The sequence below is a fragment of the Larus michahellis genome, chromosome 4 (assembly GCF_964199755.1).
Source record: "Larus michahellis chromosome 4, bLarMic1.1, whole genome shotgun sequence".
Classification (NCBI taxonomy): Eukaryota; Metazoa; Chordata; class Aves; order Charadriiformes; family Laridae; genus Larus; species Larus michahellis.
The window spans coordinates 38617884-38640806 of record NC_133899.1 but is presented as its reverse complement, the minus strand read 5'-3'; the positions used below and the strand labels follow the sequence as shown (position 1 = coordinate 38640806).

Genomic DNA, 22923 nt, shown 5'->3' with positions numbered 1-22923 from the left:
CAGATCTGTTCATCAGGGCTACTGAACCTTGCTTGTGTGTCCCAAGGTGAGGATTAATCTGCTAATGTTTGTAAAAAGCTATGTAAATGATCTGTATCACGCTGACAGGTCAAGTACTGCGTTGCTCACTGGCTGCTCCTCCTGACAGTTTAAGATATATGCCAAACAATGTCTGCACTTTCAGGTGGTGTTCACTGATGTAGCTTGACTGGCTTAACCCTCTCGGGATTTGGCCGTACTTCTTCTGGCTTACTGATCGGGTGATAAAGCACAAATATGCAAGGCGGATGCTTTTCACATAACCTAGAATAAAATAAATACATTGATTTATGCTTGTGCAGAACCACGAGCTCAAAGGAAACCTCTTGGATCTATTATAGCATGTATGCAATTCAGGTCCTGAAGGACACATGGACAGCAACAAGGGTGAGCAGAGCTCAGTGCCCTGCTGGGCTGTGGGAGAGACGCAGCAGCAGAAGCCATTTCTGCGAGCCATTGGCAGGATTTGGCCCTTCTGCACCCGCAGGAGCTGCAGGTGCTCAGAACGGCTGTGAGGCTCAGCACGAGCCCCTCCGAGAACACGAATTCAACCCAAGAGGAGGGTGGGCTTGAAATCTGGGAGCCTTTTTGTCCTGTGCTTATCACGTAGATTGCAGCTGTTGTCAGTTATTAAGACTAGGGCCTGACAGTGGTAGATACTGTGCAAACAGTAAAAGAAACAGCCTCTTCTACAGAATTAATTTATAAGTGAATGCAACTTCCATACCTAACTCCACAAGCACACAGAACAACAAAATGTGGCCAAAAGTTGAGTAGCTGCTTTCACTGGCTGCTTTACCACCTACCTGGTCCCAGTTATCAGCATTACATGTGGATTTTTGTGTTGATTTTTTGGTATGAATGATTAATGCTTTCATCATCTTCGATGCTTTTTGCAGTGAAGATCACTTGCCACTGGTCTTTGCTGATGTCTCTGTGGGTATATCTATGCTTTTCCTTAAATACCTAAGCTAAAAAGCAATGCTTCAGCATGAGGCAGGGGCTGTTCTCGGTACAAGCTGTTACTAAACGAGAGTACAACAGCCAAAAGAAAGGGACTTTCTGTGAATCTTCATTGTCACACAGTCCTCTTCTTTGAGGCCACTGGAGCTGATAACTTGCTGTGCGAGTCATTTGCAGGAACTAACACAGGGATAAGGGGTCAGTACATATGCTGGCAATTTGGGTGACTATGTTGTGAAAACGTATTTCTTATTTCTACCACTATTGCTTTCAAAGCCTAATACAGTACCTGGTGTAGTCAGGGAGAATTGTGCTACTGATTTCTTCCACAGCTGGATCACACCACTGGCCAGTTTCACCATCGCCACTGGTACAGGTGGCTGCCGTAGAAAATATGAACAGACTGTGGTTTTGCACTTTGTTTCTTTACCTGAAACTTTTTTTCCATTCTTCTCCTGCTTCAGATATTTATCTGCCACACACTTAGGGTTCAGTAAATGCTCAGTGCCTATCTCCGTGTCTCTGCACAGTGCTTTCGCATGCAGATCTCCACTGGTATTAGCAGAGCTGCATTGTAACTGGGTATCTCCGAGATTTAGCACACGTCTTGTTTAGTTTCACTCAAACAGCCCGTTTGTCAGCCACAAAACTCTGTGAAAATGATCGACAACGAAAGGAACTGATTTCTTCTTCCTCCTCATAAACTGACTGCCAGTCTCCGTTTAGGGTGTTTGCTTACACTTGTAATAAATAACCTGTATAAATGTACCCAGCTCGCGTTGATCTAGCTGGATTAAGCAAAATGCAGAGGAAAGATGGCAGAGTGTGGGCTTTGGGGCACGTCTAACAGATGTAGCAGGATGGTGGCTGTGGTTTCAGGTAGCTGCTCCTCATGGGGGTGGAGGCCCCTTCTACTTTCTGGGAGACGACTTCTCCCACCTGGCTCTGTTGGAGCTGTCTGGGGCACGCTTACATGTGCAGCAGTCCTATGACTGCAGCAGAGATCTTGGCAATGCCAGTTATAAATGACTGCAAGTTACAACAGGAGGAATTTATAGGCCACGTTTGGGTGGTTTTAAATACCTTGTTTACTGTGCTGTTAAAAAAAAATGTGCAAAATCATAACAAAATAATCAAGACCAAACATCTGTAAATCTTCCTTTGATGAGATGAATAGTGATATTCTAGTGTTTATGGTCTTGACAGCAAAATGACACGGGGGGAAAAAAAAACCAAACCAAAATTAGCATTTACAAGAAGTTAGGAATGAGAAAACAGACGGAAGGCAACAGAAACTTGTGCTAACAGAGGGATTATGGCTCTTGAGAGAGGGCAGTGTGCCATCTACGAAGAGCAGTCATTTTTGCAAATCCCTGTTTTCCTGGTTAGCAATTACCACCTGGCAACAGTGAGGGAGAAGCAGCCCGTACCGTGCTTTGACAAGATGGAAATCTGGTGCTTCAGTGAAATGTTTGGTGGCTCTGCACAGCACCCTCCTGGCAGCACAAACCTGGGGAGAGAGTGCTACTGAGCGGGCGAGACGGAGATGTGGTTCCTCAGAGCCCGGGTTGTTCATGCTGACCAACCTCCCACCTCCAAAGGGTGTCCCCATCCTCCACGCAGGTGCACCCTGGGACCCCAGAGGTCCTGAGTCCCCAGTGTCACCTGGTGCTTTGGGCACTCAGCCATCCTTCCTGTGATAGGCAACAGCATACAGCAAAAATCTTGTTGCAAGTGTGTTGTGGGAGTTTGTTCTAAACTGGATATGAAGTGGGCGGAGTGTGACATAGTCCTCACACTGGTAGAGGATGGTGTGGATGCAGGTGTCTATGAGAAAGCTATTCTGTTCCTTAATTATTTGCAAATATCTGCATGTGGTGGTGAAGTGCGGTGCATTTGTAAGTCATGCAGGTTTTCTCCTTAGTGATGTTTACTTTAGCCCCAGGGAGTGTGCAGAGAGAGTAGCTGTGACCAGAGAGGATGACTTCGTCAGAGGAGGGAACTTACCCAGCCTCACTGACAGATTTTTATGAAGGGTTTCCCAAGGCCAGCCTGCAGCAGCGCATCACTACAGATAGGCTTTTGACATTTGTAGTCCAAGAAGCAGCGGTATTCAAAGTAAAACACCGCCAGTGGCTTTCCATAAAAAGCCTGATTCTTGGATTATTTGTGGGGGTTTGAGTGTAGCTTTGAGTTGTACAACCCTAAGCTTTCTCTTGGAAGGACTCCAGGAGCTTACATCCTTCTTCCTTTCCCCCCTCCGAGCAAAGGGAGTCACAGCAACGCTGATTTGCTCTGCAAGCTACTTGCAACAACTCCCAACCAGGGAGCAGCTCCTGCTTTGGCTTGCACCCTCCAAGCAAGCTCCAGTGAAGAAAGGAATGGAGAAAGGAAGAAGGAATTGGGAGCAACTGGAAGAGAATCACGAGTTTGGGAAAACAGACTCAAGAGTCCTCTGAATGTTTTCTTTCAGAAATAAGACCAAAAATGCTCCTGTCCAAACCTTATCTTCCTGAAAATTTGACAAAATTAATTTCTTCTTCATAAAATAGATTATCCTGTTGGAAAAATAACTGGAGTCTTTCTGACTAGCCCATGCAGAATAGATCATCCAGTTTTCCTATGGCCGCTGCCATAGGTGCTAATCTGATTATAGGCATGAAACGTAGGCAAGTGTAATTATGATGCGGACAGATTTATGTGTCCCTAGACAGGTTTTCAAATAACAAAAAGAATATAAATATTGGATCTATGGAAAGAAAATGTCCATTATTAAAATCAACCCACAAGCTTGTACCGTGAAAAAGCTTTCTTCTTCAACTGAGCTGTCAGCCCCGCTGAGATTTTAAATTGGAGTTTGTCTAGTGTAACTCTCACTTTCTATTTAAAAAGCAAAGTCAGAAGCATTAAACTTTTGTCTTGGGTTTTTAAAATACAGGAAAGCTAATATAATTGCTGTACTACTGTAGAGTTATGAGCTTTTAGGCGCTCCAGTTTTTGGCAAAAAAATGTTATGTCTTTTGATTCATGGTATAAGACATTTCCCTCTATAAATTTGCCATACGCTTTCTCTTCAGAAAAAAAATCTTCATCCCTTCCTCTCCTCTGAACCATTTGGCTTGGCTCTTTGGTTTTTAACTGCCTGTGCTTCACTCGAGAGCTGGCTGCATTTCAGTCACCAGTCACTGTGCAGAGTTTCTACGTGAATTATTGGAGTGTGCTTGACATCGGGAGATCTAAGGAATCAAAAAGTGTGGTTCAAATGTCAGACTGGAACTTGAAAGGCTTCCGGAGATGCAGAGCTAGGTCTGTGGTCTGACTGAGGCAACGCCCATGCCAAACTCAACAGAAGTCTCTGGGTGACAAAAGGATGTCCCCTGTTGGACCCGTGTTGTGGGCAACATGCCAGCTCACCAGCTGGTGTAAAAAAGAGTGGTTTACAGGGTGACACAAAGTCACAAACCCCGTGAGGAGAACGAGGGTTGGATATGTTACCTGTGTCAGTGATGTTTAGAAGAAGCTAAGGACTGATAAGCTAAGCAAAATAGGACTTAGCTTGAGTTCTTAAGTTAGACAGGTGTCTGTGAATGCAGTTAGCCAGCATTCTCTGGAGCAAGTCTCTGGAGAAAAAGTACTCCAAACAAAGAGAAATCTTTGGAAGGTTGCTTCTTTATCAGGAGGAAATGGAGAGGAATTTAGTTTAAGGATATTTTTCTGAGTTGTGTTCATTTATTTTTATTTGTCATTGATATTGGGTAACACTGAATTGACAGGACAGTGTCATTCTTAATGCTTTATTAATCTTCTCTAGCAAAATAGTATGTATAATAGAAAAAAAAAAAGGAAACCCGCACATTTTATTTGGCTTTTTTGCGCCCTTCCTTGGAGTCTCTAGAGCCATAGATCAATTGCTAGTGTTTAGTGACCTCCTGCCCAAGCGTGTAGGGCCTGTGGGTGGGTCTTCTCCTATGGCTGGCACTTGTACAGTGCGTAATCTAAGATGACACTGACCCTTGCAGCCTTATGGGAATAGTATTTTCAAGAGGATGAGTTTTCTTGAATATTTTCTTCAATGTACTGTGTTACATGCCCAAACATTTCTTTCATCTTCTTGAGCATATGTCCTACATTTCCGCTCTGCTCTTTTTGTTGCATGGTTTTGATTGTAGCCAACAGCAAAGGTCAGAAGACATTTTAGTGTTTCTATTTCTATGTTTCTGTTAAGCTGAATTAAATTGTTGGTGCTGCAAAGTGACTTGTTAAAAAGCTTATGCTGCAAGACTTCAACCGGTATAAACTGAAGCTGAGCTGCACCAGTTCAAACCAGATGGTTCAGAGAGAAAATGTGGCCCAAAAAATAGGTACTGATCTGGAAAGCAAGAAAAAGAGTTCGGTTCTCTGGAGCTTCAGTGGGCAGCTTCATGAATTTAGATAAAGTTTTTCATCTTGCTCTGCTTCAGGTTTTCTGGATGGATGGTACAGTGACGCTGTATTTTAAAGCACTTTGCACATTCAATTTTTCTTATTCCTTTCACATCTAGCATTAATCATTACAACTGCCTGTTTAATTCACATTACAGATAGGTTCTGAAATCATAATATCTAGGAATGCTGTGATATCATTGAGTAAGTTAATTATGTTTACCAGTGTCGTGAGTATTCACTAGAAGGCATCACTTCTTGGTCCAGAGTTGAACCAGCACTGAGTTTTGCCCATCAAGCAGCCTTCCGTTTCTTTCCTACATAGTGTAGTGAATCCAGAAGTTTTTCTTGGAGTATGACTGATTCAGATCAGAATTTTCATGTTAACCTGAATAGTTAGTTCTGTCTTTTAAAAGCTCTCAAATGGCCTTTGGAGGAGTTTGGCCCAAGCGCCTTTTTTATTATTTTTTATTTTAATCCCAGATATGTGACTCATGCAGGATCTTCTTTTTTTTTTTTCTATCTATTAGAATTTCCTTAAATGTCATGAAATGGCAATACCTAAATATCTCTTCTATGATTAGTGCTTATTTCCAAATTTTGCTTTGTGAGAGTGAAAGTCCTTCCTCTCACCAGAGCCTGAAGAACACTGTTCCACTGCAGGGCTGCCACCTTCTGTGGGTTTTAGGTGGCATTCCTTGTTGCTGCCTTACAGCGCGAAAGGAGAAGAAATGGATAAACACCTCCCTAGAGGACCATTTGGCTTTAAAAATAAGAGTAGAGCCAAATGTATACTTTACAAATGTGAGCAGAGTATCTTAACCAAGAAAGCAGCAGTCCTATAGGGATGTTGCGACAGCTGCTAGAATAGCCAACAGGTCTGTGTGGACAAGCACAATATCTTGGCCAACAATTCATAACTGATAAACACTTTGTTTTGAAAATTAAGTTGAAGGAAACATTGCCAACCTACCGTTTCTAGGCATGTTGCTATTCATTCACTTATCACGGTCTCAGTGCTCTCCCTGTGTGTTATAAGGACGCTGGGAGCTACACACAATCCTTTCCAATGACCAATTTTGCATAATGCAAATACTATGAATTTTTTATTTTTTATTGTCAGCCTCTTCATTGCAAGCAATATTTTTAAAGAATCCATTACATGTTAAAAAAAAAAAAAAAATCAGGGTTAAATTTGGCGCTTTGTTCTGGGGGCATAAATCCAGATTAGCTTTCCTTTTAACAGTACTTTTACTCAAGATTTTGTGAACAGAACTTGGCTTGGTGTCCACTGAAGAAAAATGTAGCAAGATATACATTCCTCTCCCTAAATCCTTAAGAAGAATTACCAATATGCTACTGAATACTGTTACTATAAGAAAGCAGTGAAATATTTTCAGTTTTGTGGCTATGTTCTTGGTCTTATTCACATTTTATATGGGCATTGTTTTAAATTACTGGCACTACATTAGAGTATGTCAAGACGCATCATATAAACAGATACAATTTACCATGAGCTTGAGGCAACATGATGTGTATGTTGCATTACATTAGCTACCAAAATATATTCCTTATATAGTACGGTACTCACTGCAGACAAAGAAAGAACATGGGTTGTTAGGCATACTGTATGGAGTTGGAAGACATATGCAAATAATCTCTCTAGATCTATAGCCACATCCTTCGTATCTTTTTAAAGAGAATAGGAATAAGCTATAGGACAAAAAAATAAATCCAAATTGCTTTGCTCCATATGCAAGGCGACATCCTTTGCTGAACAGTGGAAACCTCTGAAGACTGGGAAACATGTTACTGTGAGGGTGACTGAGCACCAGCACAGGGTGCCCAGAGAGCTTGTGGAGTCTCCATCTTTGGAGATGTTGAAAAGCTGTCTGGACATAGTCCTAGGAAACTGACTGTAGATGGCCTTGCTTGAGCAGGGGGTTGGACCAGGTAACCTCCAGAGGTCCCTTCCAACCACAACCAGTCTGTGACTCTGTGATATCCACAACTCACAACAGCGAGCACTTGTTATAGCGATGCGCCAGTGCACAGGGATTAGGAAATCCAGCTCTTCCCATTCCCCTTTCTTCACTGCCCATCCTGATGGCCTTGCCAGAGCATTTGGTGAGTTAATTGTGACCTTTTCTCTCCCAAATCCCACTTGTCTGCTGTGCCACAGAATTCTACCCCAAGCCCTGAAGAGGTGTCACCTCACTAACGTGTTTTCCCACACATGCTACTCCCTGCAAAGCCAGCTTGTTCCTGTCCTGGTTTGAGGTAAAACAGAACCAATTTTATTTTCAGTAATTTCTCTTTGTGGCTAAGCCTCTTCTAACTAACTGAACTTTGTGAAGTTAATGGTGTATTTTTAAGACAGTGTCTGCTTCCAGAGTAAGACCTGATTTTTTATAATTTATGCCAAGGAATGGTGTGCGGAGACGCTCTTGGTTGTACTTACTGCTATAAAAACCAAGGTCAGCTAACTTTGTTATTTGCCCCATTGGAGGGTCGGAAGCGGAAAAGTGTAGAGGGGTCGCACCTGCGGGGAGGAGCGGACAGGACAGGTGACCCCAAAATGACCAACGGGGTATTCCATCCCATCTGCATCACGATCAGTATAAAAGCTGAGGGATCAAAGGGTCAGCCCTCTTTCTTCAGTGGGCAGTGTCCAAGGAGGACTATCTGTTCACCTGCCTCTGATCCCAATCCATGTGTTCTTGAATCCAGACCCAGAATCCAGTTCCCACCTGTTGCTGAGTCCAGTCTGGGACTTTCCCAGTGCCTGCTGATGATGTCATCCTGGGAGTTTGATATGGTTTTGTATAAATTGTATATATTTAATTATTTTCTTTTTATTATTTTATTACTATTTTCATTAAAGTAGTTTAGTTTTCTTTTAAACTCCTAAATCTCTCTCTCTCTCTCTTCCTCCCCTCCCTGGAGAGAGAGGTCGGGGAGAGCATCTGTCGTTCGTTTCAGTGGCCAGTCCGGCCCAAACCACGACATTTCCTCGGGAGCGTGGGACCTGTGCAAGCGGAGCTGCCTCTGCTCCCGCACGCCCGCGTGCTCTGAGCACGAGCCAGAGGGGCAACTGCTCCCGCGGATCAAGGGCCTGGCTCTCCTGCCTGCACTGGGTTTGTGCAAATCGACCTTCAGCAGCTCGCTTCAACCTTCTGTTCTTTCCCCCCCTCCCCTCCCATACTTCATACTGGTGTAATTTTGTAAGCTGCTCGGGCTCGGTACCGTTCTCGCTGTCTGTGTCTGGTTTCTAGCCCAGACGTCAGCAGGGGTTGCCACATGCTGCTGCAATATAAATGACTAATGATGATGATAAAAGGTGTGGGAGTTGGTTGCCTGGAGTGTTATCCTACTTTGATAACTTTGTTTTAGAAACTAGCTTCTTCCTCAAATTATCTGTTATTTTACCTTATTAGGTCTAATATTTTAAAGGCAGACAGGGATTTTTGGCTGCCTCCATTTTTGAATGCTCATCCCAGGACTTTGAAAGAGGCTTTGAAATTTTCGGAGTTTGGATGGTGTTTCTGTCACAGTGCCAGTAGCCTTCAGCGTGAACTGCAGGTTATTGGCACCTTTAAGACTCAGCTGCAGCTGTGTCCTATAAGAGGCATTCAATAGGGAAGTGCTCTATTTTTAAATTTGGGCTGATATAGGTAATAATTACACACAAAACAGTATGTGAAAAGAACATTATCAAGGTTGCACAGCTCAGCACTTGAAGCTAAGAAATGCTGCAAGTAAAATTGTCTCTACTCCGTTAATTTGCCACCTTGCACAGGTGCATCAGTCACAGACTATTTTTGCCCAGGATTCAAGTCTCGCTTGGTGTGCATAATAGATGACACACTTTGTGACTTCAGTACTTCATTTTCTTTTCACTGTTCAATGCATAGCTCAGACGCTGCTGTGAAGGCAAAATTATTTTCCGCTGGGGCATTCCAGGGTGTTCCATCGTGCAGGTCCTTGCCACGTGCAAACACTGACTTATTTCCGTTTACAGCACCTTAATAGCAATTCTGGGTATCATTACTCCCTGGTACAGCTGGTAACCTAAGGCAAAAAAGACTAAGATTACAAGTATCCATAATTGTGGGTGCCTGATATAATTTTGAGTACCTGGCAGCACATACTGCAGCTCCCATTGCCTTCCACTGCAATGGCCAGTACTCACCAGTTTCAGATATTCAAGCCCGCAGGCTCCCAGAGATACAGAACAGGGCAGCAGCTTTGAAAAGCCTGGTGTGAATGAATTGTCCCATTCCTCAGGGCTCCTCTTCTCAGGCTCTCCTGCCACCTTTTAAATTCTGCAAATAAATTTGAAGAATCCGACAAGCAAAAGCTTTTTTCTCTCCTCTTCTATGGCAAATTCTCTGACTGAAGCTGGAATTCGGTGGACACAATAGTGCTTAGCTAAAACTTACCTGATAACTCATGAACAGGAGGGGGTTGAATTTATCCTAGAATTTATCCTAGATCACCTTTAATTGCGGCATTTTTGGCTGATCTTCTGCAAATTAATTAAAAAAAAAACGAAATAAAGGATTTATTTTTGAAAAGCAAACTCAAAACTTTTTGCTATTCAAATTTTCATATTGATAGCCGTCAATGTCATTTCAACCTATTGAACTACTGCAAAGGTGCTTTGAGATAAGAGAGTAATTAAGCAGGAAAAAAATGACAATAGTGGTAATTTCTTTTATAACACTAATCACTTAAAAATTAACACATATGCACAAGACCTTCTGCAGCACTTATATCAGGCCATCTGTGCTACAACAAAATTGCCGATGAAATGAAGATACTTGAGTATTTCATAGAAAAAGTTGTCAGGTTTCTATATGGATAAACCCCCATTGATTCCTGTACAAAGCAAAACTGAATTTTCCCCAGAAAATACTACCCCTGAGACAAATGGCTGGAATGCATAATTTCAGACCAAATAGTTATAATTGGAAGAAGTTATAAAAAAAGCCTGAACACAACTTTCCTAAATCAGAAAGTGTCAGTTGGCTACAATTATTTGCAGTGTCCCTTGATGTAGCTGTAATCAATTTTTGGAATAAAGATACAGTTGGAACTAAAAGATTCAAGATATTTGCTGTACCCACAAACTGTGGGTCAAAAGCAGAGGTCACTTCAGAGGTGAGGGTGGTTAGATCCATTACCGGCCAAATTATCTTCTGGCCTTGGCAGAATTTAGGGACATTATATAGCAAAAATTTAATACAAATTTGTGTCACTTTTCCATCTCTTAATATTTCTTAAATGTCTTCTGAAGCAGCTCAGTTTCTGTTCCAACATGCAATGGTGAGGGCAGATCTTCAAATTGCTTATGACAGAGGTTATGTGCCTCCTGGCAGAGAATGGAGACCTGTCTTTCACTGAGACTTGGGTATTGTATTTTTTCCTTTACGGGGCTTCAATGTATTTTTACTCCTAAAAGAGAACCCTGGAGATGCCCTTGAAATAGAAAATGAGGTGCTGAGACCTGGAATGATGGAAAGAGATACTTTAAGATCTCATTCTTTCACATAGCTGTGTCATCTAATGCTACTTTTATCTGAGCAAAACCACAAATTTTGAGGCTTTTATCAGGGCTATTTTTAGCTGAATATACCAGCATTCAGGTGTTCTCATTGCAGATTTTTGTTGTTCTGCTTTTTTAAGCTCAGTAAATATGGGCAAAGGACTAAGAGAGAGAACTCTGACTTCAAACTTCAAATCTTTATTCTATCATAATTTCTAGGGTGTGGGAGGGAGAGATGTTAGCCTTTTTTTTTTCTTCTTTTTTTCGTTTTTTTCTTTGAATGAAAAGTGTCCCATCCACCAACCTGGGAAAGTATAAATCATAAAATCTTTGGAGTCAGGACAGTACATCTTCAGAGGGTTTAACACACAGGCTCCATGTAATACCAGAAGTCCGGAAGAGTTTTGTTCTTTGTTGCTCCAAAACCCCTTTTTATAACTAGCAAAGGCAGAGGGAAAGGCAAGAAAGAGAACCAAAAGCATGGACTAGCTTCTGTATGAGGAGCAACCAGACAGACCAGGATTTTTCAGTCTTGAACAAAGATGATTACAGGGATACGGTAAGAGACTTACAGCATTCTAGGTGGCTTGCAGAATAAAAGCCAATTACTCACAGTTTCTCAAATTACATAATGAGGAATCAAGTAACAGATTCAAATAACAAGTGGATACTTTTTCAGACATCCTTCAATAATCTTTTGAGCCCATTGCTAGAGGACTCTGTATAGAAAAAAAATAATAACACAAGTTCAAGAAGCAATTAGACAAATTTAGAGAAAACAAATCTATGAAGGGTCATTAAACCCAAAGATGCTTCCTCTGGGGGAGGAAGTCCTTGACCTGCAGATTTCTGGACTGTAGTTAGGTGCAGGGGGGGTAAGCATTACTGCACACTTGTGTTGTGCGTCTTTGGCATCAGCCACTGGCAAGGGGACGCCTGATCAGCTGGGCTGAGGTCTGGCTCCATTTGGGCACTTTTATGCCCATTAAGACAGCAGTGTGTTTGGCTTTTACTGGGCATCTTATAAGGCAATTCTGGGAAGTCTCCACTGTGGCTAGCTCTATCTGTCCTTTTCCCACCGATGGGAAAGGAGCAGCAGTGAGACAACAAATACCAGTTTGGGGCTGGTGTTTGGTTCTTCTCCTTCCCCATCGCAGCTGCTGCTTTGGAGCCAGGAGCCAGTCAGGCTCTGCAGGACGGGGCTCAGCAGACACTAGACGAAGAGGGAGCCTAAGAGATCTGTTCCCCATCATTGCGTCCACAATATGCAACTTTTATCTCTCAGTACTAACTGCTCATTGCAGCAGAGCAGTAAATTGTCTGAAAATGGAGCACACACATCATCAGTTATTTTTTTTAGAACCACTGCACACGTTGCAGAGGGATTCACGTGAACAAAATAAACAGAGACCATGTTATTCTTCCTCTCTTCTTTCTGATAGAGGGTATCAGGAGTTAATCTTGGGAGGAGTGGGAGGGAGAAAATGCCCTTTTGACTCAAAAGGTCTGAAAAGAAATACCGAGTATTTAAAAGGAGGAAAATAGCAAGTGTGTGCTGCAGTACCAACCGAGAGTCAAACACTTCTGAGGTGTAGCACCAAGCAACCAAGCACAGTGCTGTGTATCAGGAAAATGGACTATGAACACAAAATAGGCCAGTCTGAACCAAGAAGAATTATACTGATATTTCACCACTGTTTGGGCCAGAAAATGTATCATCTCTGGATTTGTGAAATTTGGAGTTTGAACCGTACATGCTTCCAGTTGTGTTTTAAGTAGATTGCTAATTTTGACCAATAACAACTCATTCTTCGTAGTGCATCTCGTAGCAAAGGGGAGAGGGCTACGTGTTAGTGGGTGACTTACTGTCATTTCAGTCAGGTTGGTTTCTTTCACAAACTCGGACTCATGAAGTTTTGTGAATCCTGGTATGGGAGACCTTGCTGTAGGTGGAGGAGCCAAAGGCTGTCTGGGAGTTTACGGACAGCACTGTCTGCACACAGGCAGGTAAAGGAGAGGCTGTAGTAATAGCCTGGTATTTAAGGATCATTATTCTGCTTCAGATCATAGCTTTGTTTCTAAGATAGGGATACTTGTATTCCAAATACCTGGCCTTTATATAATAGATTTTAGGTATCCTGAGCATTTCAGGGTTGTGCACGGTCCCAGAGACATGAATGAGGAGAGGAAGGTAAAACTGTAGAGCTGGCTGCAAGTCCTTTGCCTCCTCTGAGTTCTGAGGTGCCTGGGGGACAAAAACAGCCGCCAGAACAAACTGGGTTGGACCCATGGTAGGGACCAGGATGAGCCCTCTAATGCATTACCTATTTGAATTCTGCCCTCTCAGAATAACCTCTTTGCCGCTGAGTGCTTCCCTTTATTCTAGAGGAGGTCTCACATTGCTGAGACCTTTGGAAATATGCTGGCTGTAGTGCTATAAATAGCGTGTGTTTCCCACTGACTCAAACCTGCCAGCATAGCAGCAGCCTGACGTGGGTTTATTTTCCTGCTTGAGGACTACACAAGCGCTTGTGTCCTCTCTCCGCTGAGACATCACTTCGCTTTAGGCACTGGTCTCTGCTCACTGCTGGGAAGTGTTATTGAACCTGGCTCACATTCGTGCCCTTTCTCATCTTTTTTCTCTAATGAAACCCCTCTCCCTGGGCACTTCTTGTCTCCCCTCTCCCTTCTTTTATGGCAGGTGTCTGCTTTTCTCAGGTATTCTGATTGCTACCGTATATTCGTTTCTGCTCACATCATTTTGGTTCATCTGCTCTTCATATGTACTGCACACCGCCTGTGCAAGCTGCTGCGTCTGAATGAGCTTTTAGTAAGGCTCCTTATGACCCCAGAGCTTCCTTTGGCCTTATCTTGCATTTACATGGTGCCTTTCAGTCCCATGAAATCCAGCTCTAAAAATAAGCTCATCTGTGTGTCCCGACAACCCATCAGTGTTTCTCTGAGCAGGATCTTGTCTGGTAGCTGACAGCACGTTTTGTTAGTGGAGTTTAGGAGAGGATTTACCTAGTCAAAATGGCACAAGGATGGTAAGTGGATACAAAGTCATCACAGAAGTGATAATAGGCCAGTGTAATGCTTAGAATAAGGACTGCTAACGAGCACAAATGTGTTCGATAACTTTGTCTTCCTACCCCAGGCTGTGGGCAGCAGTTCGGTATCCACTTAACTGCCCTGCTCAGCATCTTGCCTGGGGGCTGTCCAGGACTTTGAGCTGAGCACCCAGCTTTCCCAAGTGCCCTTGGAGCAAAATGAGGTTTAAAGAACTTGTTGGGAGGAAAGGAACAAAACTCTGCATGTCTGTGATGTTCAAGTGGGGTTAAATCCTCGAGGAGCCTTTCTCCTCTCTGCTTGGTAATTCGAGCACTTCTTTGTGAGATAAGGGAAGGTGTCAGCTCCAGCAGCATCTGAACTCACACTCTGCTTTGTATGATTTCTGTGCCCTCTTCAGTTTGATAATCAAAACAAGTTTCCGCTGCGTGTTTCTTATCCCCGGAGGGTGGAACTATCCTCAGAAAATTAAAGCTCTCTTATCTCTTAATGTGTCATCACAACTAATAGCCTGGGGACTGTAAACAAGTTTAAATATCAAAACAATTTGGCTGGTGATTGTCTGTGATTATGGATTAAGAATACCAAATTTGTGCTCGCTGATATTCCAGCTAGATTGAATACAAGAAGCCGGATCCTCAGCTGGTGTAAACAGAGGGAGCTCAGCTGAGCTCAGGGGAGGGAGGCTGCTTTGCACCAGCTGAGCCTCTGACCCTGGGAGCTTTTCAGAAGGTTTCATTCTTGTTTTTCAAAGTGCCAGATAATACATGACAGTACGGGCTGATCAGGAGGAGCAAAGCCGGGGCCGTCCTCCCTTCCTCTGACTTCCCAGGAGCTGCGCTTCCGCTGGCTGCACCCTTCACTCGCAGCCTCTTTGGGGACCTCATAAATAATGCCTTAGAGGAGAAATGATTTAAGATTACAAAACTTTTTCAAGAGCAAGTCAAGGTGCCAGCATGTTCAAAAGCTGCCAGATACGCCGGGGCAGGTACTTTGGGAGGGATGTGCTTTGTATCTTCGATGTGACAAACATAGTGCAGTAAATTCACAAATGTGCACTTGCTGCTGCCTTTTCCAAAGCCCTGCCACTAAGCCGTCACCTTTAGCTCAGTCACTCCTCACGCTGAGTGTGAAGAGACGAGGAAGGATTATCTCCTTTTGCTAGAAATGCTTTGCCTCAAGCTCACTGGACTGTTTGCAGTGACAGTGATGTGCAACGGGTCCCAGTCAGCTGGGGAGATGGTAGTGGGTGTATTTTATAGCATCGTTGCATTCAAAATTTTTCATGTTAGCAGCTCCCTCTTTTGGAAGTGTTTGTGGGGCCTCGCTTTTGTTATGGATCGTTTTCTGGCAGAGTTTGGGCAGTTCTTCAAAGAATCTCACTGAAGAGAAACTGAGGCAGAGAGAGACTAAGTGGATTTCTCGTAGATATATAAGAAGTCAGCAGTAGTGCAAGGAGTGTCCTAACTGTCCTTTCTCCCTTGTGCAATGCAGAATACATGGAATACATATCTTTTCAGGGATAGCTTTTTGCAATACACATTTTTTTTCAAAAGGATGAAGTTAGGTTAATGAATATTACAAAATGAAGTAGGAAACACGTGAATTTCGATGTAGCAGGAAAGCATTTTCCTAATGAAGTAGTAATTAAATAAGAAGGATAGTTATTAAAGAACTGGTGAATCTAGTGCTCTCCATCCCTCCTCTCTCAGCATTTCCATCAGCAGTTCTGGGGAAGGAAAAGGAGTATTTCTGACAAGCATGAAGTCCCACCAGAAAAATATAAAAGGAGCAATGTGTCATAAGAATCTTAAAAATATGAAACAATGTCAAATAAATGAAATCAATTTCAGAAGAGAATAAGAAAGGCTGAAAAAAGGTACCCAGAAAGCCAGAAGACTTTTCTATTTTCTTAATTAGGGTAATTATACTAAAACTGACAGCAAATATTTTCCCAGTAGCAAAAAACCACCCACAAACCCCAGCCAGCCAAAATACTGCTCTGAGCGTGAGATCTGTGAAGGTTAAAGGCTTGAATCTGCCATTAGGAGAGTGTTCCTCTTCTCCCAAGGTTAGTCCTTAAACGTGGAGAAGAAATTTTGATTCTGGTCTCCTCACAGTTCAAAGTCAACGCTTACCTTGATTTCAACGGTGCTATATTTGGCAAAGTACTAATATAATTGTATTTGGTCCTAGTCTTGTCCTGTTTGAATGTTAAATGCTTCTTAATACCGAGCCCATTGTGCACTCTCTCTCTCATAATTAAGGTGATGTATAAAATAGGGAGTGGTGTGGACCTGCTGGAGCAATCCCTCCAGGGAAAATAATGGTGCCAGTGTCCACACTACACGTGTTTTGGGGTTTTACCTTTGGACCAGCTTTTGTCTGGACCTCTGCTCCCACAGGCTGCAGTTTCTTTTATTGTTTTTCTAGCACATGAAGAGCTCATGAAGCATATCTCTGGGTGTAGTTTCATCCAAAAACGATTTGGTTCACGCAGTCCCAGGCTTCATCATAGCGTGAGCCAAATACAGCACACAGGCATGGCTGGAGCAACGGAGATGACCTCCAACAAATAGCACTGAGCGTCAGCCCACATATAAACTCACAACTGCTGTTGCCTCCTTGCTTGTTCATTCATATTCATCATGGCCCTGGTCACCAGCTTCTTCACGCATATTTCACTGCGTCACACTGAGGACCTTCTTCCTCAGTTAAGGCCACTTAGTGGGACAAAAATAATCTGGCAGTCTGAGCCGCATTGGTGATGTTTGGATTTGAAACCACTAAGTCCCTCCTTGCTAATAATTAGAACTCACGAAGAAGAAAAAAGTGACTGTACAACCTCAGATCAGAGATTGTGGAGCCCAGGGACTCCCTCTCTTGCAGTAACCAGTAATGGGTGCCTGAGAGAGACTTTAATAACGAGACAAGGATATGGTGGTACTTCTCCAGAATACTTTCTTAGCTTCCAAAAAACTCACAACTCAAGAATTTCCTAAGCCAGAGGCTTTATCTTTATACCTAGTAGCCTTTCATATGTTTTGTTCTTTTGTGAATTATTTAACTACTTTTTAGATTTATGTTAATTTTAGGATCTATAGTGTCCTGCAGGGAAACAGTTTGACACTAACTTCATGCTGCACACTTTGGATATATTAAGAAAAGAGTGAGGCTGTTAATAAGAGGGGTTCAAACGCCCCTGTGCTGCCTCTGCTCCCATTAATCCTAGGAATAGGATTGTCTAGTGCATGTGGTGCAGAGTCACCATGCCCAAGTTAAGTGTCGGTGGATCCAGTGCATCTGCAAATCCACCCTAGCTGGGGCTCTGCACAACTTTGTGTGGGTTTATGTTGATGTAAATGGGAAACTCAGCCCAAACCATGGGATGCGAAGTGACCCGTTGTATCTTCTCTGGCTTTTTTCAGAGCCAGAAAGGCGGCTTGACCCACAGGATGCCTGGGTATGACCTTATTTCTGTGGCAGCCAGAGTGCTGAATCGAGAGAGCTCAGCTCTTGTAGGAACCAGCCAGCAAGGACTTCATCCTCCCCTCAAATCCTTGTGTTCCAGGCCTGGGATTTTATCAGATCGTATTTGTGATCCCACTTGGTTTTTCAAATAAAGAGTGAAATGCAAACGTTTGCCAGAGGGGAAACTTCCCAGTTACTGAAGGGGAAAAGAACACGATATCCAAATGACTCATGGCTTTGTGGGTGAAGTAACAGCTGCATGTCATAGCTTGGGATGTGGGTTTGTGGTCCGATGCCACACGGGGTGGATGTGCTTGGGTTGTGCGGTTAATGTAAATGGCTTTGGTAGGAATTCTGTGACTTCCCAGAGCCAATTTGCTTGTTAAGATATCACTGACTGCATGGCAGCAATTAATAAGATAGTGAGGGCACCTGCCAGATGCAACCAAGCCCTCCTCTGGACACCAGCTGTGGGCAAATATGACAAAGCCCTTCTGCTGCTAGAAGAGGTAGGTCCTGCAGGAGGAGCTGCAGGTGGCCATGGCTGGAGGAACTGTGGGGACCAGGGAGTTTCTGAGGGCTGGAAGGAAACCTGGAGGAGGACAGCAGGAGCCAGCATCCCTGGGAAGGTGCCTCTGAAGCTTTGCACTCCTGGGGCAGGTTACCTGCTGGATGAGCATGCTCTGGTGCCTGATGCAGTACGCCTCTGCCTGGTGCCCCCTGCTCCCGCTGACTTGTGTCTGTCGTGGGTGTACCATCAGGTTACCGACTCCCTCGTTCTTGTTTTTCTCTGAATCACTTGGTGTCGTGTAGGCAAAACACGTAAATGCTAATGCAAGTGTAAATGTCAAGGCCAGTGGCACCTCCGCAGACCCCCACTTCTGCCTTACTCACCACTAATCACTTGTACCTGCTGGGACTCAACCACGATGCCCTTTCTAGGAAGCTGCCAGCAGTTACTCGCTGTCCTACATATGAACAACTTGCAGATGTGACAAAATACAGGTTGTTTTGTCTGGATTCTCTGTTTTCCCTCTCTGTCTCTCCATTGCAGAATTTCCTCACCTCTCCCACGCCTTTTGGGACTCTGGTTGCTGCTCCGTGGCTGTGCAGCCCAGGAGCTTGGTGGAGCTTCAGGGCAGGCCTCCCCTCGGGGATATTTGTCCGTGCAGGTGGTGGCCTCTTCTCAAGGAGCTCAGACCGCCCTGAACATCCATGCTGCATGGGATCTGGTGGTTTTGCCCCACGGGTTAGTGGAGGGAGCAATGAGGGAAGCGCCTGTGCCCCCTTTCTCCTCCAACCAACCCTCTCCTATAGGCAGGAGCTGTTGGGGAGGATTTTTTGCTACATCCTAACACTGCTTCCTGCGGCAGAAACATCATGGGATACGGTTTACAGCTTGGGAGACAACAGCAGGGCATCGCCTGAACCCAGCTGCTGGCAGATCAGTTGGCTTTGGGAAACCAGCCAACCTTTTTCAGTTTTCTGGGGCGCTCCGGTTTGCCCGTGAGATTAGAATTCGCAGCGTTAGATAAGCACAGATAAATAGAATTTATCCATTTCTAATTTGAACAATCAAAATGTTTACCCAGGTCTCAGCACCTGGCTGGAAGACCAAAGGAGCTTCTTTGTTTGTGGCTCCAGCAGTGCCAGGAGTCGGGGCTGGTCCCACATTTGAAAAATCTTTTTTTTAAGCCGTTCGAAGGCTGGGGCTGCTGCTTGGGAAATGGTTGTGTTCTCCCTGCAGGCAGATCGATACACTTCAGCTCACTGCACTGCGAGTAACTTTTCATCGTACATTAAGAATGAAGAAAATAAAAGCCAAGATGGATGTTATTTTGGTTTTGCTTTTATTTTTAATAATTTATTAGGAAGTCACTGCTGCCTTCCTTCTCGTCAGGAGACAAAATGCCTTTGTCTTTGGTGATTTTTCCTATTAAAAAGAAACGAGGTCTTCCCAGTTTTGTTTCCCTCACCCACTTCTGTAAATCTCAGGTCTCCGCAACTTGACAAGATGGTCTCCTGCAGTCCTCATGCAGGCAAAGTCCCCACCGACACCAGTGGAGTCACACCTCGTTGGTACATGTCTAACTATTTCTGTAACGACATTGCAGATGAGTTGTATATGTTACAAATGATTTCTGGCACGTAAGCAGAGTGTAACAGAATTAACAGTAAGTAATCTGCCGGCTAGCTGAACTACCATTTTAGTTAAGCATTTACTAAATAGCTAGTAAAAATATTAATCTTTTTAAAGTGAGTTCTTAATATAACACATTATGGGGCAAAAAATCTGCAATTGGTTCCACTATTAATCTTAGTTTGCAAGCTCAAACTAACAATCCATTTTGGTGTTTTTCTTCCTAACTGTAGGTTATCCTGAAGGGGAGGATAAAGAAACTGGCCACCAAGATGGTAATCACAAGTGGAAATGAAGAAGATAAAGGCAGTCAAGAAAAGGAAAGCAAAGAAGAAACCATCTTGGCAATGCTTGGAATAATTGGGACAATTCTGAACCTCATTGTGATCATTTTTGTGTATATTTACACAACGTTGTAAAGTAGAAGGCATGCAAATAGACCAGATAAAACGGCCATTAAGAGTGACTACAAACATTGCTGGCTATTGACAAGTTGTTTAATCAGAATTGACTGTGTATTATATTAACACATCATAAAAGCACTGCCTGCAGGCAGCGAAGGCTGAAGCACAATTAATTTAACAAGACTTTTTCACACAGTAACAAGCTTAACTCTTCTGCCCTGCCCTCTTCCTTTCCGTTTGGTTTTAGGTTTGGGGGAAAATGACTGCAATTATGTAAATTGTAGCTTTGAAGAAATCCACCAGGGATATGCTGTTTTAACACAATTTAAAAAGAAAAAAAAAAAAAGAAAGAAAGAAACTGTACACTACATACAACTAGAAATGTATACTGTACACCCGCAAAGATTGAACTCGAAGATAGCTTCATAGCACTGATCACGCGTCCGTCAGGTCAAATGGGTTTTTTTCTCTTGGTTTTTGCTTTTGCTTACATTGAATCTGACAAGCTTTTTATTTAGAATGAACATATGGTGCAATGATGAAAAAAACAATTCCATTGAGCAAGGTCTGCCTAAACCTGATAAAATGTTGGGAGAAATACGTTACGTGGTTATTTTTCCTTTCTCATTTGCTTAACGTCTGTGTCTGTTCATACCAATGTTTATAAATATATATTTTTAATAAATGTGCTATATTTTTAGCATGAACCAAATATTTGGAGACACTCGTATTCATGCAGCTAAATTTTGTTTGACGAAGTGCCCTTTTTGACAATGGATGTTATTTTGCTCAGCAATTATACAGCAGTCTCGTTTGCAGCCCTCTCGCTGTGGTCTGAAGCGAGCTCACATCGTGCTCATATGCATGACTTGAAGTTGGAATGTCAGCTGAAAAGCTTTGCTGCTTAATACGGGAAGTAGCAAAACATTGTAAGGTGACCTTTGGAGACTGGTTGCAGAAAGAAGGCTCTATTTATAGTTTAAAAAAAAAAAAAAAGAAAAAAGAAAAGGAAAAAAAAGCAAACGAAAGGAATATTGAGGCATCTCACAAGATATTACAAAATTCACAGAACTGACGGCTTTCCAAATCTGGTCACGCTCTCTAAGTGCTTATATTGAGAGAAGAGAGCAGAGGTTTATGCAGTTGAGAAGAGAAATATAGAGCGCCTGTAGTGAGGGGCTTAAGCGAAATCCAGACTGTAAATACAGAGTATATTTTAAATGTGAGGATCATTAACCCTTTATGCTTCTCTGATGTGTGCTTTAACTGAGGTTGGCGCAGTGAAATTCTCTGACTTGTGTTTTTGACAGGAATGTACAGTGATGATGATCACCGTTTTTCTTCAGAGTTCAGTACCTATAAATATATGAAGCATTAAAAATATGAGACCTCAATTTTGCCTCAAGCTGCCTAAGTACATTGCCCATTAACTCTGACATATCCTCTTAAAAAATAGGTCAATTAATTGTTTACTGACTTGTGGTTTGGATTGCGTCCTCGGATAGACCAGGGGGATTGCTATTGAAGTCAGCTGGAGCTGTAAAAAGTTCGATCCTGGAGTCTCATTGATTTCAGTGATCAGTCCTGTCCTTCTGGAATCAGCAATGAGCTTTTCACTGGTTTCCAGGGGATAGGACTGGTCCGAAAAATACAGATTTTCGTTGCAGGCTATAAAAGCAAGCCTGGAAAACCCTGAGGGGCACCTCTCATAAACAGAGGTGTTCAGTCTCTTGTGGTATCTCACATTCAATAACAAAACCATTAGGAGAAGGGAAAAGGTCGGTAAATAAATTAAAATGAAATCGCATACGGAGACTGAGGGAAAAAATAGCAAAAATAATCTCATGTTAATGAAAACAGGACAGAGGTGAGAAAACGAGCAGAGATTTGAATGAGCAGAGAACGGCGCGGAAAGAGGGTGCTGAGCCGGGGTGGCTGAGGAAACGTTTGTGTTCGGAGGGTGCTGGTAGGGCTGCAGGTCTCGGGGTGGGGGTGGGGTGAGAAACATTTGTGGTACGGTTCAGAGGAGCTGCGCAAGGCTGGTCTTGGTTTTTAATTTATTGGTAATTCTTGGTAATTCTACGGAATTACCAAACTCTGCTTTTTGATCATCCTGAACGGGGAAAAAAAAAAAAGTGGATAAAATATATTTGCCTCCACTCTGCATTTTTTTCTTCTGGTTAAACTCCTGCTGATCACAGCACGTGGCAATGGCATCGCTCATGTCCCAGGGCACCTGCACACGCTCCGGGCACCCCCCTAACTCCAGCCTGCCCCTCGCGCTGACAGGATCCTCTCTGCAGCAGCTTCTCTTCATCCTCTCCTCCTCCTCCTCTGCCGCCAAACACTGACGGGATCTGCCTGAGGCTGGTACCCATCTTCCAGAGGGGAAGCCTGGGGAGGGATGTGTCCGAGACAAGAGATGAGCTCTCTTGCCTGGTACTTCTTTGCCTCTCTCTGCAGCAAATGATAATACCCGTCATCTTCTTGTGGGCACGAAGATGCTTAATGAATGAAATTTCGCTGAGTACTTTTATTAATATTACCAATTAAAGCTCTGCATTGTAAAACAACGTATTACACCCCCACGGCCCTAAAGTAAAGTAGCAACTTCTGCTGCTCATCATGGTTGCGCTCCTTCCGACATGGGCCTGCATCTGCAAATAGCCCAAACATGCCTAAGCTGAACGGGTGGATCAAAAAGCGGACGGACTCTGTCTTTACTCTGCCTTTCCCAAGAGAAGACCCCTGAGGGGATGAGTTTCCAGGAGTGGGCCTGCTGTAGTCTCAGCGTAGGCAGAGTGGGCACTACGGCCCTGCGCCCTCAGCAGCCGCGTGCTCTGCGCTCTGCCACGGGGCTTTTATCG

At 43.4% G+C, this 22923-nt stretch overlaps 1 protein-coding gene across 12 annotated transcripts in view; it reads left to right on the top strand.

Moving 5' to 3' along the window:
• The window catches only part of TUNAR (transmembrane neural differentiation associated intracellular calcium regulator), a 168001-nt gene extending 145991 nt beyond the window's left edge, over window positions 1-22010 (top strand). For all 12 annotated transcript variants that reach the window (XM_074584093.1, XM_074584088.1, XM_074584081.1 and 9 more), the window contains one exon: window positions 19886-22010. In XM_074584093.1, the coding sequence (XP_074440194.1) occupies window positions 19925-20071 (147 nt within the window). In that variant the 5' untranslated portion in view covers window positions 19886-19924 and the 3' untranslated portion in view covers window positions 20072-22010. The remainder of the gene's footprint in view (window positions 1-19885) is intronic.
• Window positions 22011-22923: the final 913 nt, after the last annotated feature.